General features: G+C 40.0%; 2 protein-coding genes across 2 annotated transcripts; both read right to left on the bottom strand.

The window, feature by feature from the left end:
- Positions 1–9,079: 9,079 nt before the first annotated feature.
- LOC104099294 (uncharacterized) lies at positions 9,080–9,466 on the bottom strand. Its single transcript, XM_009606239.1, has one exon. It carries the CDS (start codon positions 9,464–9,466, stop codon positions 9,080–9,082), a length of 387 nt encoding a protein of 128 aa, XP_009604534.1.
- Positions 9,467–9,562: 96 nt separating this feature from the next.
- Positions 9,563–12,300, bottom strand: LOC138909663 (uncharacterized). The gene is made up of 5 exons (XM_070200874.1): positions 11,679–12,300; positions 11,022–11,538; positions 10,859–10,934; positions 10,278–10,523; positions 9,563–9,883 (listed from the first exon to the last, which is right to left on the bottom strand). Exons 1-5 carry the CDS (start codon positions 12,298–12,300, stop codon positions 9,563–9,565), a joined length of 1,782 nt encoding a protein of 593 aa, XP_070056975.1.
- Between the last annotated feature and the right edge of the window lie 12,272 nt (positions 12,301–24,572).

The raw sequence follows: 24,572 nt of genomic DNA on the forward strand, positions 1-24,572 counted from the left end.
TTGAGATTGTGCACACAATCCGCTCCTAGGAGAATTTAAATAATTTTGCTTTGAGTGTGGTCTTCTAGAATAAGCACAAGGGTCATCAAAGTATGAACAACTACTATCCAACCAATTTTCCATATGTGATGCCATTAGAAAACTAAGAAAATAAAAAAATAAAAACAAAAATAGCCACCCTAATATCCACAAGTTTGGATCAAAGCAAGTAAGCTTACTTCCCAAATAACCTAAATGAGCCAAATTATTCCCCGGTAACGGCGCCAAAATTGATAATGTCCAAATCCACTCCTCAAAGAGAAAGTGTACATGGTCGCATGCAATATAATTTACCTAACTATGAGTCGGGTTCGAATTCCACTATGGATCATATGAAGGCGATTAGGCAAGTAAGAGAATTATCACTTTTTATGCCAAGCCAAACACTAATGAGGGTTTAGAGAAAATATTATGACTAATGAGGAAATATGAAGTAACCTAGAAAGCAAGTAAAATGATAATAACCAAAAGAATGGATACAAGGGAAATCACTCTCAAGTAATGATCCAATGTATTTCACGATTTTACAAATATGAGTGAGTTTATGTTAATTATCCCCGGATAACAATTCATTAGCCTCTTTCAAAGATTAACAAGACTACCTAATTGAATATCCCTAAATCAATTAGGAGCATTAAGTACACCTTAATGTGGTTACAAGTAGTTCAATCATATCCCTAGGGTGAATATATAAGATGAGGGTTAACACCTCAAATTCTTGTTAATTAATCTTTTTCAACCGCGAGTTTGCCTTTTACAAGATTTAAACCAAAGTAAATGGGTGAGTCCTAGGGTTAGTTGATCCCTTTGAAAATATGATGGAACAAGAATAATTAAAGAAATAATTAACTCACTTTATTAAAGATATTAATTGTTCAATACATAAGCATAACAAGAGTTTTAATCTAAACTATAAAAATAAATATTCCCATACACAAGTTTCAAGTAGTGGAATAAAATGCTATGCACTTAGATATTCAAAACATGACAAGAAATTGAAGAAATGAGTAAAAGAGAGAAATTTCTCACTCAAGGTCTTCAATTCTTCAATCCCCAAGTGTGATGTAAGAACCATAGCTCCAAGACTTGTGCTTTTGGCCAAAGATGTCTTCAAAAATAAGCTGGGTCAAGTATTAATTGGTTTGGGAGCCAAAATATGAAATGTCAATTCTGTCCAGATTCTGCCTAGTTATTATGCTACACGATCGCGAACAGATGCACTATGATTGTGATGAACAACTTCTGAAATGCAATGCGATCCCAAATTAAACCTCGTATTCGTAGAGAGCACTTGACCAGGTTACCAATCCATTCTTCTTCGCATTCACGATCAGAAGAACCGCGATTGCAATTCACAACTTTCTAAAGCATCGCACTTGCCTACAAAGCTCCGCGTTCACGAAAGACACTTGACCAACCTTTGACCAGACCTTCCTTTACCGCGTTCGTATCCTGACCCTCATGTTCGCGGAGGATAATTTGTTGGAAGTTCACAATCACTTCAAGACATTCCACGATCGTGAAGAGCAATAAATTTGTAGCTTATCAATTTTTCCATTTAAACTTGTTTTCTTCCATATCTTCTTTAAATCATATAATACTTGAAATATGCCAATAAACCTCAACAAACGTCTTAGTTTCTTAACAAAATCATACCAAAGTCTAAGTACGAAGAATTGATAAGTCGTTAAAACACCAACCTATCTGTCAGCCAATGGCTGCTACCCAATGCGAGAACGATAGAGAATCTCGGCTGCCAACTCTGCTAAAGGCAGCCCACTAGAGATATTTTCTGTCCACAGAATAGTTTCATCTAGTATACCAAGATCTCAAGACCGAATCTCCTAAATATCCAACTTGACTAGAACCAAGTCATCCTTAAATCCCTTTAACTCATCACCAGGAACACTCTTCTTGAGTTGAATGACTCGCCGATCAATACCATCTACCCTTGTCTCCATTTTCCTCATGTAAGGCCTCAACTTATCAAATTGATGCATGAATAGACCTAATGGACCTTTGAATGGTAAGGTCTATGAACTGAGAAAGGTCTATCACTAGCTTGGACAATCTCTTATCAATGTGATCCGCCTTGTATGCAAGCCTGACGAAATTGTACATAGTGGGAGTAATCTCGGGCATACTCGTGGAATTCTCGGTAGTGGGAGTGCCAGGGGCAGCTGATCAAGAAGGAGTTGCTTATGAATCAAGCAAAGCATATGTGGATGGGCCTTTGATATGATGTCCGTAGTGGAATCAGGCATATGTTTACCTTGACATGCAGTGTCTATAAATATTATATCTGTCAAGGGACCACTGGCCGAATGAGTCAGCTTTTGCTTATTCAATATAGGGTTATCCTCATCCTTGCTCTTGGTGATATTAGTGACTTGTATTGCATCAAGATAGTAGTCCTCTCGAGGATTCCGAGGTACATCAGCTAACTCACACAATCTACTGATGAAGCAAGGGAATGGTAGAGAAGTGTCTGACTGTTGTGCTTGCTTTTTGAGTTCCTGAGCAATAAGGTTCCTTACATTGATAGGCTGGTCATACATGATTGATGAAATCAGGACGACTTTCTCTATGGGAATGGTGTTGTCACTCTTGGTTGGGAGAAGCCGACCAATAATGAAACTCCACCAAAACTTTGTTGCAATAGTGAGGTCCTACTTGAAGATAGTTGTGGCTTGGTTGGTAACCCATTGCGGTGGACCACGAGCAATCATGGAAGACAATCACGAACACTGCCGAAGCCTTATTTTCTAGCTTGTTATCATACTCGCCTATCTACTCAGGCCCCTTATTACCTTTCTCGAAGTAGAATTGGTTGATGGCATCGTTGGTTATATTGACCTCAACCCCACGAACCCGAACACTATCAAGGGTCGACTGTAACCCCTTGGACCCTTTCCTTGTAGATTCAAGTATGGAACCATAGGATGCAAATAACTCCTAAATAATGGTTAGATTGTACTTTCCTGGAAGTTGTGAAAAATACTCCTAACCCCGATCTTGGAGGTAGGAAAGGATCGCTAGATGATCCTCTAAATTATTGAGGATCAACTATTTCTCCTCAGTGATGTTTATTCTTGGTTTCCCTTTGTCGTTGAGCCTCTACCCTGCCATATACTTTTCTCTCGAGCCATAAACTACCAATCACATGCTTTGCTCAGCCTTGTTTTTCCTTCTCAATTCAGCCGCCCAATTGACGTCTGAGTTGTGAGATTCACTATGTTGGTTGGCCTCAAAATCACTTGAGTCACTCTATTGAGTCTGAGATGCAGCTGCAACATTTCCCTCCTCTTCAGACTGGGAGGCTACTGCTTGAGTATCCCTTTGTTGCCTCACTGTGAGGGTGATGAGTGGTGAAAAATCCCCATCCTCTTTAGATTGGGAGGCTTCATCCACAAGTTTCCTCCTGGAAGGAGATAGTTCCTTACACGAGCTCCCTGTATCTCTACCCCTGTCGGGTTACTTTGCTGCCCTTGGGTTTGGAGTATATTTTGGTGGCATCCTATACAAAGCATGTAGTTAGTAACCCAAAAAAGATCTTTTTTTTTGTTTTTCATAGGCAAAATAAGTAAAAGAACCAAAGAAATGCAAAATAAAAGCTAAAAAGAAGTTAGGAAAAAGTCTGGAAAATTTCCAAATTACAGTCGTATGTGGGGCATGCAAACCATATCTCGAATATGCGGAGTGCATATTCCGGATACGGAGTGCATATGCCCAAATATGGACCATATCTGGAATTACACAAAGTTCCAGGTCTTAGGATCTCAACATATGATGAAAATGCAAACCAAATGTCTAATATGTGATCTGTATCCTCATTGCATGTTGAGAATCTGAGACTTCATCATATTTCAACTCTATGACGTTTAGACAGACGGTGGACATGCGGACCGCATGTTCAAGATGCCCTCCGTATGTCACATGGCATATGGAAAATCTGATACCTCAATTTATACAAGTCTCAGGATCTCAACATACGGGCGAGATGCGGACCGCATGTGCAACATGCGTTCTGTATCTCCCTCTGCATGCTGAGAAATAAAAACTTCATCTTTTAACAATAATGGTAACCCGCCAGACGGTGGACATACAGATCTATATCTATTATACATTTCGTATGTCTAGGCGCATATGCCCAGGAGAAACTTTAAAATTTTGCAAATCTTAGGGCTCAACACATGGTGAAACTACGGACTGCATATCCATTATGTGTTCCTTATGTTCACCCGTATGTGACCCAAAAAAATTCCCATTTTCACAAGGCATATACGAGGGAAGAATGGCATATACGAGCCACATATGCATTATACGCTCCACATGTGTCATCTTCCCCAGTCCACTTTCGAACAAGTTTTCAGTTAAGCCCATAATTTCATCACCTACCTAAAACAAACTCATACCTACATCCCTAATTCAACAGTAAGCAAACAAGGAAAAAATAGGTTGATGCCATATTCACATAATGCAACAAAATTATTGAAGAGCCGAGTACCAAAACGAGTACATGATTGTTGATGTACAGTGTAATTAGAAGAATGAGATCGAGAGTAGGTGGTGCGTGAGTCTTTTTCTTGAAACTTCCGTGTTCATATGTGAGAGAGAATGAGTGATATATCTGTTAAACTTGATGGAGGGAATTTATTTTGGGTAGTTTCAGAGAATCTCAATACATGTGTTGTGCAATTTCTGGAATGGGGCGGAATGGGAATGGATTCTAGGTTTTTATACGTTTTCAAGGATGCGGTTGAGCTACGGCCGCATGATGGGATATACAGACCAATATGCGGCCACTTACCTGGGTTTCCATGAGCTGATGTGGCATGTTAAGATTCCAGCATAAGGTGTCTTGTATAATCGAGATGTGGCATGCATATTCACCGTATGTCCATCCTTACTCTCCTGCTCTCATGACTTCATCTTGTCTTCAACAGACAGTTCACATGCGAATCATAGGTAGGATATACGAGCCGTATGTTGGTCCGCATGTGAACTACTGAAACCTTGCAATTCTTTAACTCCCATGTCCTCATCATACAGTTCACATGCGGCTCACATGTCAGATATGCATATCGTTTTCCGTTCCGCATGTGAACCACCTATGTCATCTGAAAGTTCCAACTCTCTGATCTTCAATATATGGTTCACATGTGGGCTGCATGTCAGATATACACTCGATAAATTGTTCCGCATGTGATCCTCTACCCTTAAATTACCAATATCAACTCCACTCCTCTTGTACTAGATTTTTTCTTGAATTTTTAGATGCATAAAACATAAATAAATATTTAAACAGTAAGAGAAGGAAAATTCAAAATACAAAATGTAAACATGGATTGCCTCCCAAGAAGTTGATTTAACGTTGCAGCACGATGGTTCTACCTTTTCACTATGTGGCAGCCATGGAGGTTGGTGGGGGCAGTCTTTCAGTTGGAACTTCTCTACAAGTTATCCTTCATCACCAGTCCCAAAATAGTGCTTCATCCTTTGGCCATTTACCTTGAAAGTTCGAGTCCCATCTTCGAACTCCAATTGTCACGATAAAAAATCCCACCAAATGGTTGTGATGTCACCTAACACGTCGACTAGGCAAACCGATCTCACAGCAACCGAATAAATAACCGCATTGAAGTAATATAATAAGTCTAATAGGGATTTATAGAATAAATAGGTCTAGAATGGTTTTCCAAGTATACGCAAGTATACGTGGCCGTCAAGTAATAAAGTGACTCGAAAGTCGGATGTCGAACCCATAGAGACTTAGATCCATCGTTAACTAAACAAACTAAAATCAGTTAATTGTCCAAGATAATCAAGGGTGATGTTTTTCTATTAATCTACTATTGCAAAAATTAAACAAGTAACAACTAATTTATCAAGAATGCAAATGTGTATGATGAGATTTTAATTCAAAGGAGATGAAAATTCCAGGGTTGTGGTTGGTTTATCAATCCTATTAAGTTCAATAATCACACTTGTTAATCCAGATTATCTATGGTTGCTAATTAACCAGATCATTTATATGAATAGCATGTTCCCACAATACTACTCGCCTGTCCACAATATATCAATCATATATTCCTATGGTATTAAGTCTATCATGAACGAATATAATACGGTATTTAACTAAGCAAGACCGTTAGGTATATTCCTATCCTAACCGCAAAAAATTTCCCCGAGCCACGAGATAAAAAAACAAGCTCTCTTTAATTCTACTTTAATCTAAACACGGCTTTCCCAAGTATAGCATAGATAGTATGGTGAATTTGTAGCTACAACAATTCACAAGTTAAAACTTAGAATTAAAGAAATAACCACAAGATGATAATCCGAATCAACAAAGATGTACTTAATAAACGTTAATAATCATGTCAACCACAACCCTAGAAACTAGAGTGCTTAGCCACTCATGTTCGTAGTAACAACTTTCCAAGTATTTTACATAAACAAATTACAATGAAAAGATGAAGGACTGAAGAACTCAATGATTTTCTCCTCCAAAGAATGTTCCTAACGTCTCTTCTCCTTCCAAAAGAGTCTCCTTAGGTCTAAGGTATGTCTAAAGTCCTCCAAATAATGTTTTTACATGTATTTATACCAAGTAGGGTTGGGCCAAGACGAAATCTCCCTTTCCTAGCCGGAATAGGAAAACTTGCAAACTTAATGCTTTCCATGCGTCGCACTGTGCGTCGCCCAGTGCGTTGCACTAATGCTTTTTCCTGTCAGACCACAAAAAACCCAGTCTCTGAACTTTGGAGATTTCTGACAAAACTTTGCACTAATGTGTCGCACAGTGCCTCGCACTAGTGCATTTCTTTAGCAATTGCTTCTTCCTTAAATTTTGACGTCTAGAATTGTTCCTCGACCCCCAAACACGATCCCGGCTTAATCCCTTGGGCTTTTACTCAGACTTCAAAGCTCCAAATAGCTCGAATTCGTTCCATAACATCTACATAGCTCAGAATTACTCCTACAAGACATAAAATACGCAATTAGTGCAAAACACTAGCGATTAAAGCTCAAACACTATAAAAGTGCAGAAAATTAGAGTGCGATAAGCGACTAAAATACGCAATTATAGCCGGCCATCAACACCTCACACTTAAACCATTGCTCGTCCTCGAGCGATCAAACTACACTTTATATAGACACAACCTTTTTAAACAATCCTCCTAACTCATTACACCAAGAATATTTAAAATAGACTAGGCACAATAGTGTAACATCATCACCTCAAGATTTGACTCACAAGCACCATGCATTTTTCACAACCCGCTCACTTACTCTAATGTAGAGGTCAAGCATTACCTTTTCTTTATGAATCAAGTACCCTCACACAACAAAAGAGGGTAGTTCCACACTCAATAAAATTTAAGAACAATTAGGAACTCAAGATAGAAAAAATTCTCTCACTCTCAGAAAAAACATTCATATGCCACAAAAGATGCACCCTAGGCTTGCCCGTAGTGTACTGCTCAACTAATCGAGCTCATTCAGTCTAAGATCAAGTAGGACTTTAATTGGTTGTAATGTAGGCTACAGGTCGGGTAGGATACGTTTGGATATAAGAGTGACTACACCTCCCTAAGCACTTTAATACATACACTTTAACATTTAAAACCCCACATTTATGTCAAACCATAACTCCACCTTCACATCAATGTATATTAACTCCATACTTCTTTAAGCACAATTACAACAAGAGTCACCACTATCAAGGAATATATTTCACAACAATACAACTATTTTTTTCTTTCTTTCTTTTTCAATTCAAGTAGCTCTTACTTTTTCAAAATAGTGCACCTTTCTCCTTATTTCATTAGTTCCACTCAAAAGCCAAACCAACCACCCCACACTTTAACTTTTACAAAGTTCATTACAATTCAAGTGCTCATGAGAGGTGAAAAGGTTCAAATAGATGGTTAATTTAAACAAATGGGTAGGGCTTGTAATGTGATTGCCAAAGAAATAGGATTATAGGCTCGAAGGGTTAACTACAATATATAATAATTAGGCGGGTAAAATATATAATTGGTTCAACAAAGAAACGCCTATATCACTTCCAAGACTGAACAAAACTACTATTTTGCTTTGCAAACACACGGGCAAGTTCTAGACATCTAATGCAATGCACAAAATAACACAAAAACATCACACACACATGGCACATAACTCACTCAGGATTGGACTCATCAAGACACTCTAGTCAAAGCAGTTGAGCAAAGTTAAGATCATACGATTTAAGGTACTTACACAAGAGTCAAAAACTGAGCCTAAGTGTCACAACCAAAGTACTCACTATTCTCAAGGCATAACAAAGTTAAGATATATTACTTCAATTCAATTCATAGCACAATGGCTCCTACTCCTAAAAAAAATAAAACTAACTACACCCGGTTAAAAAAAAACCCTTGGAAAAGAATCGCGACACAAAGAAAAACCAAGGGGGAATTATTACACTACCTACAAAGAAAATCTTTTTGTCTTTTTTCTTTAGACTTAAATCCCTCAAGAAAACTGTCTAGGAGATCCATCATCGGGAAAAGTCCAATTTTCTACTTTTGTTTTTCGATTTTTCTTAGGAGCTACAAAAATACTACACAACTACGAAAACAAAAATAAGAAGTTAATATTTTTCTAACATACTACTACTAATTATCTAGAGAAATTCTTCCACCCTACACTTAAAGGAGTGCAGTGTCCCCAATGCACAAATAAAGCAAAACAATAACGAGGGTGGACAAGAAACTCCCTAAAAGGCCAAAGGCCGAAGCAATAGCGGCTCACGGGATACTCTGACTTCCCCCAGGCATGGTCCTTTGTGTGGGCACCCCACACTTAGTTCTCACCATCTAGCTCGCTTTTGCACTCTTCCAATGGCTTTGCTTCCTATTCTTATAATCCTACAAAACAAAAACAAACACTACAACAATAATAAGATAAAAATAGAAATAAAAGAAAGCAGTAAAGCTAGGTTGCCTCCCAACAAGCGCCTGATTTAACGTCGTGGCACGGCATAAAATATCATCTAATCATTGGCAAGTAACACCTTCAACTTCTGACAATCAAAGTCACCTCCATAATAGTGCTTTACTCTTTGTCCATTTACTAAGAACGTTCTCTCGCCACCTAAGACGCGCAACTCAATTGCACCATGTGAAGTGACTCTCACTACCTCATACGGGCCCGACCATCTCGATTTGAGCTTCCACGGAAGGAGTCTCAACCTCAAATTGAACAAGAGAACCAATTGGCGCGGTTCGAACTCGCTATGGTGGATATGCTTATCATGCCAACGCTTGGTATTTTCTTTATATAACTTGGCACTCTCATACGCATGCAAGCGAAACTCATCAAGCTCGTTCAATTGCATCAACCGCTTTCTACCCGCTAATTCTGCATCAAAGTTCAGCATCTTTATCGCCCAATAGACCTTGTGCTCAAGTTCCACCGGTAAATGGCATGCTTTCCCATAAACCAGCTTGTAAGGGGAGGTTCCGATTGGAGTTTTTTAGGCGGTCCGGTATGCCCATAGAGCATCATCAAGCTTTGCAGCCCAATCTTTCCTACTTGCACTAACCGTCTTCTCCATAATCTGCTTTATCTCTCTATTTGAGACTTCAACTTGTCGACTTGTCTGAGGATGGTAAGCGGTTGCAACCTTATGTTTGACCCCGTATTTCGCTAAGACATTGTCCAATAGCTTGTTACAGAAATGGGTGCCCCCATTACTTATCATCACTCTCGGAGTGTCGAACCTTGTAAAGATATGCTTTTTCACAAAGTTTACCACAACCTTGGCATCATTGGTAGGAAGAGCGATGGCCTCCACCTACTTCGACACATAGTCAACGGCCACCAAAATGTACTTACAACCACTGGACGAGGGAAACGGACCCATAAAATCAATTCCCCACACATCAAAAAGTTTAACCTCCATAATACTGTGCAATGGCATCTCATGCCTTTTCATAATTATTCCTATTCTCTGGCACCTATCACACCCCCCTCACGAACTCATGGGCGTCTTTAAACTCCCTAGGCCAATAGAAACCAGATTGCAACACCTTAGCTGTCATTTTGTCACCCGCATGATGACCACCATAAGGCGACACATGACAGCCGTGTAAGATAACATTTATTTCAGATTCGGGCACATATCTTCTCATTAACTGATCGGTACAAGATTTGAACAGAAATGGCGCATCCCACACATATGATCTCACCTCTCGCAAGAACTTCTTTTTAGCATAAGGTTCAAGATCAGGCGGCATTTCTCCACTGGCCAGATAGTTTACAAAATTTGCATACCATGGAACCTCCTCAACAGTAACAACCAACAATTGCTCATCCGGGAAGGTTTCCTTAATGACATCTCCCTCAGCTACATGATTCCGAGTTTCTAACCTGGATAAGTGATCAACCACTTGATTCTCTGTTCCTTTACGGTATCGGATCTCCAAGTCAAATTCCTACAAGAGTAAAACCCAACGGATTAGCCTTGGTTTAGCATCTTTCATTTCGAACAAATACCCGATAGTTGCATGGTCTGTGTAGACGATGACTTTGGTGCCAACCAAATAGGCCCAAAATTTATCGACCGCCCACACTATAGCAAGCAACTCCTTTTCTGTCACAGTATAATTTATTTGAGTAGGAGTGAGAGTCTTGCTTGCGTAGTAAATGGAGTGAAATATTTTGCTCCTTCTCTGGCCCAATACAACCCCAATTGCACCATCACTAGCGTCACACATCAGCTCAAATGGCTCGTTTCAGTCAGGAACCACTATGATTGGTATGCACTCACTAACTTCTTTTTCAGCTCCTCGAATGCTTTCAGACAAGCATCGTCAAACTTTAACGACACATCCTTCTCTAACAACCTACACAAAGGAGAGGAAATTTTGGAGAAATTCTTTATAAATCGGCGATAAAAACCTGCATGTCCCAGAAAACTCCTAACTCCTTACACTGAAATTGGTGGTGGCAACTTTTCAATTGCTTCCACCTTAGCCTTGTCAACTTCCAGTCCATCTTTGGACACCTTGTGTCCTAGCACTATACCTTCACGTACCATAAAATGGCATTTTTCCCAATTCAGTACCAGATTAGTCTCCTCACATCTATCAAGCACTTTAGCAAGATTGGTCAAGCATTCATCAAAAGAAGAACCAAACACAGAAAAATCATCCATAAAGACTTCCACAAATTGTTCCACCATATCGGTGGAAATAGCCATCATACACCTTTGAAAAGTTGCAGGTGCATTACACAACCCGAATGGCATTCTCTTAAATGCATAAGTTCCATAAGGGCATGTAAAAGTGGTCTTTTCTTGATCTTCCTGGGCAATAGCAATCTGATTATACCCTGAATAGCCGTCAAGGAAATAATAGTATTCATGTCTGGCTAACTTGTCAAGCATTTGATCAATGAAGGGGAGAGGGAAGTGATCTTTTCGTGTAGCATTATTCAACTTCCTATAATCTATGAATATTCGCTAACCAGTCACAGTCCTAGTTGGGATTAGTTCATTTTGTTCATTCACTACAATAGTCATACCCCCCTTCTAGGTACACATTGAACATGGCTTACTCACTTACTATCGGAGATAGGAAACACTATACCTGCGTCGAGCCACTTAATCACTTCTTTTCTTACCACCTCTTTCATGATTGGATTTAGGTGGCGTTGATGTTCCATGCTAGGCTTGTGTCCCTCCTCCATGAGTGTTTTATGCATGCCGAATGCATGGCTAATACCCTTTATGTCAGACATTGTCCAACCAATGGCATGCTTGTGCTCCCTCAGCACCTTTAAGAGCTTTTCTTCGTGCAATTTAGACAAATGAGAAGAAACAATCACAGGTAAAGTGTTAGAACTTTCCAAATATGCATAATGAAGATGAGATAGTAAGGGTTTAAGTTCCAGTTTTGGGGCCTCCTCAACTGAGGGTTTAGGGGGCAGGCCGATTGGCCTATCTAGAGGCTCAAATTGGGATCTTTCTCTTATGTATTCGCAACATGCATCCAGAATTTGCAACATCTCCTCAACCTCTTCTTCACGTTCCAAGTGATTGAACAACATCAATGCCTTTTCTAGTGCATCTTCTTTAAACGCACTTGGCTCTATGGCTGGTTCATTTATCTCCACCACAAAAATCATGGCCAGGTCCTCGTAATGACGAGGCAACTGAATGGCTCGATATACATTGAAGACTACTTCTTCATTGTCCACCCTCAGGATCATCTTACCTTCTCGGACTTTGATAATTCATCTCCAATGGCCAAGAGAGGTCATCCCAAGATGATAGGAACTAACTCATCAGCCTCGTAGTCCAGGTTGATAAAATCTACAGGGAAAATAAACTTCCCAATCTGCAGCAAGACGTCCTCAACTACCCCCTCAGGATAAACATAAAATCTATCAGCTAACTGTAGCATCACCGTGGTGGGTCTCGGAGCTCCTACGCCCAATTGTTTGAATACTGACAACGGCATCAGATTGATACTTGCACCCAAATCACACAAGGCTCTACCCACATCTATTTCACCAATCCTCACGGGTATGGTAAAACTACCCGGATCCTTAAGCTTTTGTGGAAGCTTATGTTGAATCCTTGAAGTGCACTCCTCAGTAAGTATCAAACTCAGTTAACCTCCTTTCATTTTCAACTATATCCTTAATATATTTTGCATATTTTGGGACCTCACGGAGCATGTCCACCAAAGGGATGTTCAAGTGTATCTGCTTTAGCATATCTAGAAATTTGTGAAACATGTGGTCATCATTCTTCTTTCTCAATCTTTGAAGAAAAGGGGGTGGCACCCTCTCTGATATTTTCTCAGACTCTGTTTTATTTCTCTCATCTACCTCTACAGGTTTTGTCACTCTTTCTTCTTCGAGCCCAGACTGCTCATTTTTCTTCTTAGGCACTTCTACCAACTCTCTCCCATTTCTCAACGTTACAACATTGACTTCAGGATTTTTCTCTGTATCACTTGGGAGAGCTCCAGCGGGTCTAATATTATGATTGTTAGCCATTTGCCCAAATTGCCTCTCTAGATTTCTGAACTATGTGCGCAATTGTTGATTCTCAGCCATAACTTTCTGATTGTCTAGCTAGAGCTTTTTCATCATATCAGTCAAACTCTCTTCTGCTTGTTGTGGGGGTTTAGTTGGCTGATTGTAGTTAGCTTGAGGCCTGATATTCTAATTTCCACCCCAAGAGAAGTTAGGATGATTCCTCAGGTTCGGATTGTATGTGTTACTATATTGAGCATTTTGATTCATCGACCCTCTAGCTTGCCCCACATAGTAGATGGATTCAGGATTCACGGTGCATATGTCACTTGTGTGACCTTCATCACATAACTCGCAGCAAGTAGACATCTGTTGCACATGATGCATCTGTTGTGCTTGGTGCATTGTCCTTTTATTCATCTGATTTGCTAACCTTGCTATATCTGCCCTCATGGCTGAGAAATCATCAAGCTCGATCACACCTGCTGCCTTTTGGTTAAGTGCTCTTCGTGGTTCCTCATCTATTTGCCAATTATTATCATTAGCAGTGAAATTATTTAGTAGGATCTGGATCTCACTATACGGTCTTGCCATGCAACTACCCCCACATACTGAGTCAAGATTCATCTTTGATGCCTCGTCTAACCCATCAACGAAAGTGTGACCCAACACCTCATCTGTCTGACAAAGATATGGGCAGTCTTTGAGTAGCTTCTTGTATCTTACCCAAGCTTGTCGAAGAGTCTCGCCATCTCGTTGAAACCCAAGAATCTGGCTCCACAGTGACTTTGTCTTCTTAGTGGGAAAAAACTTGATTAAGAATTTCCATGCTAGATCATCTCAATTATGGATTGAGTTCGCAGGCTCCTTTTGCAACCATTCCTTAGCTTCCCCCAGCAGTGAAAAGGGAGACAATGTCAGCCTGAATGTGCCTCTACGGGTAATTTCCAGGAAGTTCTGAATGTGCCTCTACGGGTCTTCATGAGATAGACCCACATATTTCCATATGGATTGAATCAGCTGTACCATGTATTGTTTGAGTTCAAAGTGACATGTGATATCAGGCTTCACAATCGCCTGAGTCATATTAGCCAGATTGGGCCTTGCAGTTTCTATCACCGGATGCTCTTCACTACTTGTCATCTCTATTGGATATGGTTGAACTACGATGTCCAACTCTCTTTTAATTCTAGTTCTAGCTTCGACTTCCCTCCTCACTCTATGAAGTGTTCGTTTGATTTCAGGATCAAGAGGAAGGAGATTGTTTGTGCTTCTACTCCTCCGCATTCAAGAGAAGAGCCTGTGTTATCACAAATAAAGCACACTAAAAATTAAAACTTGAACAAATAACAAATAAAAGCTTAACTTAAATAAACAATCAATAACTAAGTCCCCGGCAACAACGCCAAAAATTTCTTCGTTCCCCAAGTACACGCAAGTATATGTGGCTGTCAAGTAATAAAATGACTCGAAAGTCGGATGTCGAACCCACAGTGACTGAGATCAATCGTTAACTAAGCAAACTAAAAATAGTTAATTGTCCAAGATAATCAAGAGTGATGTTTTTCTATTAATCTACTATTGCGGAAATTAAACAAGTAACAACTAATTTATCAAGAATGCAAATGTGTATGATCAGATTTTAATTTAGAGGAGATGAAAATTCCGGGGTTGTGGTTAATTTATCAATCCTATTAAGTTCAATAATCACACTTGTTAATCTAGATTATCTATGGTTGCTAATTAACCGGATCGTTTATATGAATAGCATGTTCCCACAATACTACTCGCATGTCCACAATATATCAATCCTATATTCCTATGGTATTGAGTCTATCATGAACGAATATAATACGATATTTAACTAAGCAAGACCGTTAGGTATATTCCTATCCTAACCGCGAAATCTTTCCTCGAGCCATGGGTTCAGAAACAAGCTCTCTTTAATTCTACTCTAATCTAAATACGGCTTTCCCAAGCATAGCATAGATAGTATGGTGAATTGGTAGCTACAACAATTCACAAGTTAAAACTTAGAATTAAAGGAACAACCATAAGATGATAATCCGAATCAACAAAGATGTACTTAATAAACGTTAATAATCATGCCAACCACAACCCTAGAAACTAGAGTGGTTAGCCACTCATGTTCGTAGTAACAACTTTTCAAGTATTTTGCATAAACAAATTGTAAAGAAAAGATGAAGGACTGAAGAACTCGATGATTTTCTCCTCTAAAGAATGTTCCCAACGTCTTCTCTCCTTCTAAAATAGTCTCCTTAGGTCTAAGGTATGTCAAAAGTCCTCAAAATAACGTTTTTACATGTATTTATACCAAGTAGGGTTGGGCCAAGACGAAATCTCCCTTTCCTAGCTGAAATAGGAAAACTTGCAAACTTAATGCTTTCCATGCGTCTCACTGTGTGTCGCCCAGTGCGTCGCACTAATGCTTTTTCCTGTCAGACCACAAAAAACCCAGTCTCTGAACTTTGGAGATTTCTGACAAAACTTTGCACTAATGCGTCGCACAGTGCCTCACACAGTGCCTTGTACAGTGCCTCGCACTAGTGCATTTCTTCACCAGTTACTTCTTTCTTGAATTTTGACATCCAGAATTGATCCTCGACCCCCGAACACGATCCCGGCTTAATCCCTTGGGTTTTTACTCAGACTTTAAAGTTCCAAATAGCTCGAATTCGTTTCATAACATCTACATAGCTCAGAATCACTCCTACAAGGCATAAAACATAAAATTAGTGCAAAACACTAGCGATTAAAGCTCAAACACAATAAAAGTGCAGTATATTAGAGTGCAATAAGCAACTATAACAATCAATTATAGCCTACCATCAACAGCACCAAGTGAAAGCAAAAATACAATTCCCCAGAAACTAGTGCCAATGAGTATATGAGCTCTAACAGTGTCAAAATACAATAGCCTGAATAAATACAACACTGTCTGAAATATTCAACAGTCTCAAAATAGGAAAAGAAGGTGACTTCGAGGCCTGCAGATGAACATGGTTCACTACCTCGAGTCTCCAAGCACTACAATGATGTACTCCTCAACTCTTCTAGTGCCAATACCTGGATATGCACAAAAATGTGCAGAAGTATAGTATAAGTACAACTGACCCAATATACTCAATAAGTATCAATACTAACCTCGGCGAAGTAGTAGCGAGATTGGTCGATAGATACTTTCTATCATAACCTGAACAGTCCATAAACAAATACAACACAAGAATCTAGCAGAAATAGCATATAGGAAGAACCAGTACAATTAATAGAAACAATATCATGCTTTCAGATAAGAAATGATCAAAACTTACATTGGTTCATCGAATCAGCATATAAAGATGATATGTATCACAAAGCATTATTATAAATACCAAGAATAAGAGTCTATAATATCAATGCATGAATAAAACTCCCTCAAACAATCGACATTCCCCAAATGTTCAACAAGCCTACGCACACAAGGCCCATGGTACAATAGGTGATCACCTGACTATGGAGGGATGAATCCAAAACCATGTGCTTCACAGACAACTCACGTGCTCATAACAATAACGCTTGCATGGATAACTCACGTGCCTTAAACATACCAAAAGCACAGACAACTCTCGTGCCTCAACCTTAGTCCATTTGAGAGTCTCCATATAAACAAAATGTATGCATATACACCATAAATAGTATAAAGGAGATGTATGGACATGAGAAATATACATAAAAAGATGTAGGCAAGTGAATAGTATGAATACGGCTAAAACAGGTAGAACATGAACATCCATTTCCAATCAACAAGGCAAAAGTAGCTTAAGCATGATTTCTAGCATGATAAAGAGAGTCCACGTAGTAATACAAGAGAGATAACAAGTCATAAATAGCATATGATGTCAAATCAAGGCATAAAATAGCCTAAAACTATACGTGAGCATGAATAGCCCATGGCACTCGCATATTCGCTTGCCACCATGCATATATGACGCCCCCAAAAAAATATAGAAAATGATCAAATAAGGCCAATTTCCTAAGGTAGATTCCCTCAAGCCAAGCCTAGTCAAGATACATACCTTTGAAAGACAAATCAACCCTCTAGAATCACCTTCCTTTAGAAAATTACCTCCAACCACCTCAAATATAACCAACTAACACTCAATAAAGTCAAATAACATCCTAGGAATTATTCAAAATAATAAAGCTTCAATCTTTAATTAATTTTCAAAAAGTCAACTCGGGTTCAAATGGTCAAAACTCAAGTCTAGGGTAGATCATGTTTACCCATAACCCACAAGTCCAAATATGTGTTTAATTTTCAAATCCGATTCCAAAATCGATGCTCAAACCCTCAATTTACCCTCTCTTTGGTTGTAGACAAACCCCCCCCCCCCCCCAAATTTCACTTGCAAATTTCATGTTTTAGGTGTAGAAATTCATGGGGAATCAAGACATATGATCAAATCCAAGTGTAGAATACTTACCTCCAAGATAGTAGTGAAATTCCTGTTCAAAATCTCCTTCTCTCATTCTCTAAAACTCAAAAATGTGAAAAATGGGCAAAATCCCGAAAATTAGACTTAAAATATGTCACGACCCAACTGGAGGGTCATGACTAGCACCCGGGCCATACTTGCCGAGAACCAACGTACATTTTATCTAACCTTCCTTATTATCTTTAAGGGCCGACAAGACCAATATAAATGAAAGACATGGATCATGAACATCCAACAATGAAAGATAATGTCATGAACATACGTAACATAGGACGACAAGACTGTCAAGAAACTATATATAAGGTACGAGCTACCATGGTGCCATGAAAGACTATACAACAAAAATCAGCCGACAAGGCATTCCAAACCATACATGAGTCGACACCTGTCTATGAGCCTCTAAAAGAACATAAGTGCTACAACATTGCCGGAACAGGGCCCCGACATACCCATAAGGTCTATAACAAAAATGCATACCAAGACCACGGCAAGTCCGGAGAAAGGATCTTGCCAATAACGCTGAACCGGATAGCCTACTGTGATGGGGGAGCTGCGTCTACCCGTCTATCAGGACCTGCAGCACGACATGCAGCGTCCACAAATAAAAAGGACGTCAGTACGAATAAAGTACTGAGTATGTAAGGCAGAATAGCATAAGTAAGAACAATAATGTAAACAGTGATAGGGAATATACAACCTGTGACATCTGGGTACCTCTGAGGGCTACTGACATGAAATACATGATACATACATATATATATACATAAACGTTTAAAACATATGCCTTTGTGGGCATCATCATCATCATATCGTACCCGGCCATAATAGGCTCGGTAAAACGTACCCGGCCATCATAGGGCTCGGTAGAATCGTACCCGGCCACGTGGAGCTCGGTAAAATCCAACTGATCAGTGGTTGCACAATAGGTGTGCCATACCCGGCCGACTATAGCGCGGCTCGGTAGAGTAAAATAGATACATATATATGATGCATGCTGGACTCGTTGGAATCATATTTTGAACCTTTCGGAGTGATGTAAGGTCGGTATCCTTCGTACACGTTATTAGGATTAACTCTTCATCAAGAATCTTATAAGAATCAGGAACTACCAACAACATTGATAATATAAGAATAAGAGAAGTAACATCAATATCAATCGTTTCATAAGAAGGGCAGCAATGTAAGTACTGCTAGCTTCTAAGAGTAGAGTATCTTTGGGAGCTCGTTCATTACATTATGTACAATTGGAGTCGTGCAAAAGAATGAAGGGGATAGCCTCACATACCTTGTATATACTGCCCAACCTCAAGCTATGCAAATATCACGACTCCTTAGTCTACAATAAGACAAATGACACTATCATTATCGTTTAAGCGTCGTAACTATTATGTATCGACCACAACCTATTTTACGATGAAACGGACAGCACCTCCCCTATTTATATGACTTCCCACAAGTCAATACAATCACCAAACAGCCCAAACAACATCATTAATAATCATATTGAGCCTCCAAAACAGTCCACCAACCAACAACATTACTACCAAGCTTTTCGATATATATTTCACAAGTTCTAGCTTCAACGACTTAGCTGCAACTTGGATAATCTTAAATATATATAGAGTAAGAGGTTACTTACCTTTAAACAGAAAGAACAACTCCAATTTGACCTTAATTTTCTACGAAATATCCCTTCAATTCTGCCACAAGAACAAGGAAGCGAAACTAGCAATTAATTCGGGTTTTTCGGCACTAGAATTACTTTAGAAGACTTGAAATCACCTAGGGTTGATATTAAAAACTTGAAGGTGTATTTACAGAACATAAAGCACTTAAAACAACCTCCCACACGAGCTGGAACAACACAAAAATCAGCAACAACAAGAAAAACAAGAAACTTACTAGCACCACGGGATTCCCGACATTTGATTTGTGTTGTTTGCCCTTTGTTTGGGTCTTGGATCATGAGAGAACCTTGAGAGAATGTTTTTAGGGTTATAAGGTCTGAATATACTGAAAAATAATGACTTAAAACGGGGTTGAGTTATCTTATATATGTCCAAATGTCTTAAACCGCCTTTGTGGGCCCCATAGAGAGCAGCTTGGCGCACTCTCGCGAAAATGCGAATATCTCTCTATTCCGAGATCGTATCGACGAACGGTTTAATGCGTTGGAAACTAGACTCATAGATATTCAATTTGATAGGTAGATCACTCCATAATTCCAAGCAAATTGGGAGTAAAATGCAGTAACATTTAACCTAAAGTTTAAGTAAAATTATAAACCTAAGTTGCGACAACTTTTATCGACTTTTGTTTCATAACTCGCTTGACTTCAAGACTTATGATGCGGATATTATATGATTCAAATACATTAAAACAAGACCTCTTGGGACAGTTAATCACCTCTAGTGTTATCCGAAAATACGGGTTACAACATCCTTGATTAGCTTAACTTCAAATACTTGTTAACCACTCTTATACACCCTTGTATCGTTTAAGACCAATAGGATTAACTTATTATCATCTCAAAGATAATCTCTTCTTGGATTTACGTCGACTACCTTACGGCGTGATCTATGATATGCGAATTTGGGTTGTAACATCCTCTCCCCCTTAGGAACATTCGTCCTCGAATGTAAAGGTTTATGGGGTGTCTAACTCATCGTGGATTCCGACGGAGATTTCCGGCTGAGTTTCCCTTATAAAATGGACACTAGCCAAACTTGCAAGCAGTTAAACCCAACCTATGGCCTTACAAGACTATACAAAGCATTATGGATATGTACATTATCTGCATATCACCATTTTGTATTAAAAAAAGAGTATTCACAAGCTATTGCTTACCTCATAGAGCCGTTTCACCTTATAATGCGTCCTTCTTTCCCCCGGCATCCTCGTTATCTTCACTCTGGAATAGGTAAGGGTATTTAGACTTCATCTCCTCTTCTGCTTCCCATGTCATTTCTTCTATATTCTTGTTCCTCCATAATACTTTCACGGAAGCTACATCCTTTGTTCTCAGCTTGCGGACTTGTCGATCTAATATAGCCACTGGCACTTCATCATATGATAGATCCTTTGTAACTTGTACATCTTTGATAGGGATGACCCGAGAAGGGTCTCCAATACATTTCCTCAACATAGATACATGGAATACCGGGTGGACAAATTCCAATTCAGATGGCAATTCTAACTCGTAAGCAACCTGTCCAATTCGTTGAAGAATTTTGTACGGCCCAATATACCGTGGACTCAACTTACCCTTCTTCCCAAAACGCATAACACCCTTCATCGGCGAGATCTTCAGGAAAACCCAATCACCAACCTCAAATTCCAGATCACGACGTCAGACATCGGAATAAGATTTTTGCCTGCTTTGTGCCGTCCTCAGTCGCTCTTGTATCACTTTCACCTTCTCAATGGCTTGGTGAATCAAATCTGGCCCATATAATTCTGTCTCACCGACTTCGAACCATCCAACTGGTGATCTACATCTCCTCCCGTACAGTGCCTCATACGGGGCCATTTTAATACTGGAATGATAGCTATTATTGTAGGCAAATTCTATAAGTGCCAGATGGTCATCCCAATTCCCCTTGAAATCTAGAACACATGCTCGTAGCATATCTTCAAGCATCTGGATGGTACGTTCAGCCTGTCCGTCAGTCTGCGGATGGAATGCAGTGCTGAGATTTACTTGTGTGCCTAAACCCTTCTGAAAAGACCTCCAAAAGTTAGCCGTAAATTGAGCTCCTCGGTCTGATATAATAGATACCGGCACACCATGAAGCCTAACAATCTCCTTGATATACAACTTCGCATAATCTTCAGCCGTGTAAGTTGTCTTAACTGGTAGAAAATGGGCAGATTTTGTAAGTCGATCAACTATCACCCAAATGGAGTCAAACTTATGATAAGAGCGAGGTAATCCAATAATGAAGTCCATATTAATCACCTCCCATTTCCAGGTCGGAATCTCTATATTCTGAATCAATCCACTGGGTTTCTGATGCTCGATCTTTACTTGTTGACAATTAGGACACTGGGCTACAAATTCTGCAATAGACTTCTTCATGTTGTCCCACCAATACTGCTCCTTAACGTCATGATACATCTTTGTCGAGCCAGGATGGATAGAATATCGGGACTGGTGAATCTCAATCATAATCTTCTCTCGCAACCCTGCCACACTAGGTACACATAATCGGCCCTGGTATCTTAGTGTCCCATCTCCTCCGATCTTGAAAGCTGTAATCTTACACTGCTGAATTCCCTCTCTCAATCTTACTAAGGTAGGATCTTCATATTGCCGTGCTTTTACCTCGGCTACCAAAGATGATTCTGCTGTATTCTGTACAGTAACACCTCCGTCATCAGAGTCCAACAATCTGATTCTCATATTGGCCAGCAGGTGAAGCTCTTTGGTCAACCCTTGTCTACCTGCCTCAATATGTATTAAGCTTCCCATTCACTTACGGCTGAGAGCGTCTGCCACAACATTGGCTTTACCAGGATGGTGCAATATCTCGATGTCGTAGTCTTTCAGTAATTCAAGACACCTACGCTGCCTCAAATTCAACTCCTTCTACTTGAAGATGTATTGTAAACTTTTGTGATCTGTGTAGATGTCAACATGGACGCCGTATAAGTAGTGCCGCCATATCTTCAAAGCATATATTACTGCAGCCAATTCCAAATCATGAGTCGGGTAATTCTTTTCATGCTTCTTCAATTGTCGTGATGCATAAGCAATCACCTTCCCACGTTGCATCAATATGCACCCCAAACCTATACCTGAGGCATCACAATATACCACATAACCTTCTGTTCCTTCTGGGAGAGTGAGCACTGGCGCAGATGTCAATCGATTCTTTAGCTCCTGAAAACTATGTTCACAAGAATCAGACCACTGGAACTTGGTAGCTTTCTGTGTTAACTTAGTCAATGGTGCTGATATAGAGGAAAACCCTTCTACAAACCGCCTATAATATCCTGCTAGCCCCAGGAAGCTGCAGACTTCTGACGGTGTTGTAGGTCTCGGCCAATTCTTCACTGCATCGATCTTCTGAGTGTCGACCTTAATACCCTCATCAGATATCACATGGCCAAGGAATGCTACTGAGTTCAGCAAGAATTCACATTTAGAGAGCTTAGCATATAACTTATGATCCTGAAGGGTCTGGGCATAAGCCTGAATACGGGAAATATCCATGCCCTCTACCAAGGAGGCTGTTGTGCACTCATTTATCAGATGTGGTCACCCTATCACTCATCTCGGCCACCATATGGGGAGTATACCTTGATAAAGAATCAAACTATATACTATACTCTCATGCACTCATATTACCCTGTCGAAGGTTCAAGAACTTATCAGCTCTAGCTCATCGTATCTCAGCTGGTAAGTAGTGATGAAGAAAGGCCTCAGAAAATTCCTTCCACACGGCTGGAGGAGCGTTCGGACCCCTAGATCTCTCCCAACTATCATACCATAAAATCGCTAAATCCCATAACCGATAAGAAGCCAACTCTACTGCCTCTGTATCACTAGCATGCATAACACGCAATGTACAATGAACCTGATCAATAAATGTTTGCGGGTCCTCCTTGGGGCTTGATTCGGTAAACACTGGAGGGTCTAGATTAATAAAATCATGAACTCCTGCACTAACCGGTTTATCAACAGCACCGGTATTCTGCCTCTGAGCCTGAGCAGCTACTAAGCTACTCAACAACTGCACTGCACTGCACATATCGTGGTCTGTAGTGCCAGACGGAGGAACTGGATGTACTGGGTGCCTCCTAATATCTTCTGGAGAAGACAGAGAGGTATGAGACGGCATCTCACTCTGAGCCTCACTTTGGCCTGCTATGGCTGGAGGCACCTGAATGTTACCCTCTCCTACAGCTGTATCAAGCCGTTTACTAATCGCTTGCTTCCTAGTCGAAGGCATCGCTAAAAGAAAACAAGGTGAATATTAGATATGAACACTTACGACTCAACTCTACGCACGATCTAGATTCAGGAAGAAGGTAACAACCCTAGATGTCACGTAGCCTCCTGATTATAAATGTGGCGCGCTACACATCCATAATCAAAACTCTACTAGACACGGCTCATAGACAACCCCTAGGACAGACTTGCTCTGATACCAAGTTTGTCACGACCCAACTGGAGGGTCATGACTAGCACCCGGGCCATACTTGCCGAGCACCAACATACATTTTATCTAACCTTCCTTATTATCTTTAAGGGCCGACAAGACCAATATAAATGAAAGACATGGATCATGAACATCCAACAATGAAAGATAATGTCATGAACATACGTAACATGGGACGACAAGACTGTCAAGAAACTATATATAAGGTACGAGCTACCATGGTGCCATGAAAGACTATACAACAAAAATCAGCCGACAAGGCATTCCAAACCATACATGAGTCGACACCTGTCTATGAGCCTCTAAAAGAACATAAGTGCTACAACATTGCCGGAACAGGGCCCCGACATACCCATAAGGTCTATAACAAAAATGCATACCAAGACCACGGCAAGTCCGGAGAAAGGATCTTGCCAATAACGCTGAACCGGATAGCCTACTGTGATGGGGGAGCTGCGTCTACCCGTCTATCAGGACCTGCAGCATGACATGCAGCGTCCACAAATAAAAAGGACGTCAGTACGAATAAAGTACTGAGTATGTAAGGCAGAATAGCATAAGTAAGAACAATAATGTAAACAGTGATAGGGAATATACAACCTGTGACATCTGGGTACCTCTGAGGGCTACTGACATGAAATACATGATACATACATATATATATACATAAACGTTTAAAACATATGCCTTTGTGGGCATCATCATCATCATATCGTACCCGGCCATAATAGGCTCGGTAAAACGTACCCGGCCATCATAGGGCTCGGTAGAATCGTACCCGGCCACGTGGAGCTCGGTAAAACCCAACTGATCAGTGGTTGCACAATAGGTGCCATAC

The sequence above is a fragment of the Nicotiana tomentosiformis genome, chromosome 4 (genome assembly GCF_000390325.3).
Source record: "Nicotiana tomentosiformis chromosome 4, ASM39032v3, whole genome shotgun sequence".
NCBI lineage: Eukaryota > Viridiplantae > Streptophyta > Magnoliopsida > Solanales > Solanaceae > Nicotiana > Nicotiana tomentosiformis.

What these genes read in the sequence shown, in the direction of transcription:
- LOC104099294 (XM_009606239.1), bottom strand. Translation starts at nt 9,466, where the DNA reads ATGCTGAACTTTGATGCAGAATTAGCGGGTAGAAAGCGGTTGATGCAA.
- LOC138909663 (XM_070200874.1), bottom strand. Translation starts at nt 12,300, where the DNA reads ATGATCCTGAGGGTGGACAATGAAGAAGTAGTCTTCAATGTATATCGA. An exon ending in TTGCCACCACCAATTTCAGT is followed by an intron (nt 10,935 to 11,021) that starts GTAAGGAGTTAG and finishes TCCTTTGTGTAG; the next exon opens with GTTGTTAGAGAAGGATGTGT. An exon ending in AGGAGCTGAAAAAGAAGTTA is followed by an intron (nt 10,524 to 10,858) that starts GTGAGTGCATAC and finishes TTACTCTTGTAG; the next exon opens with GAATTTGACTTGGAGATCCG.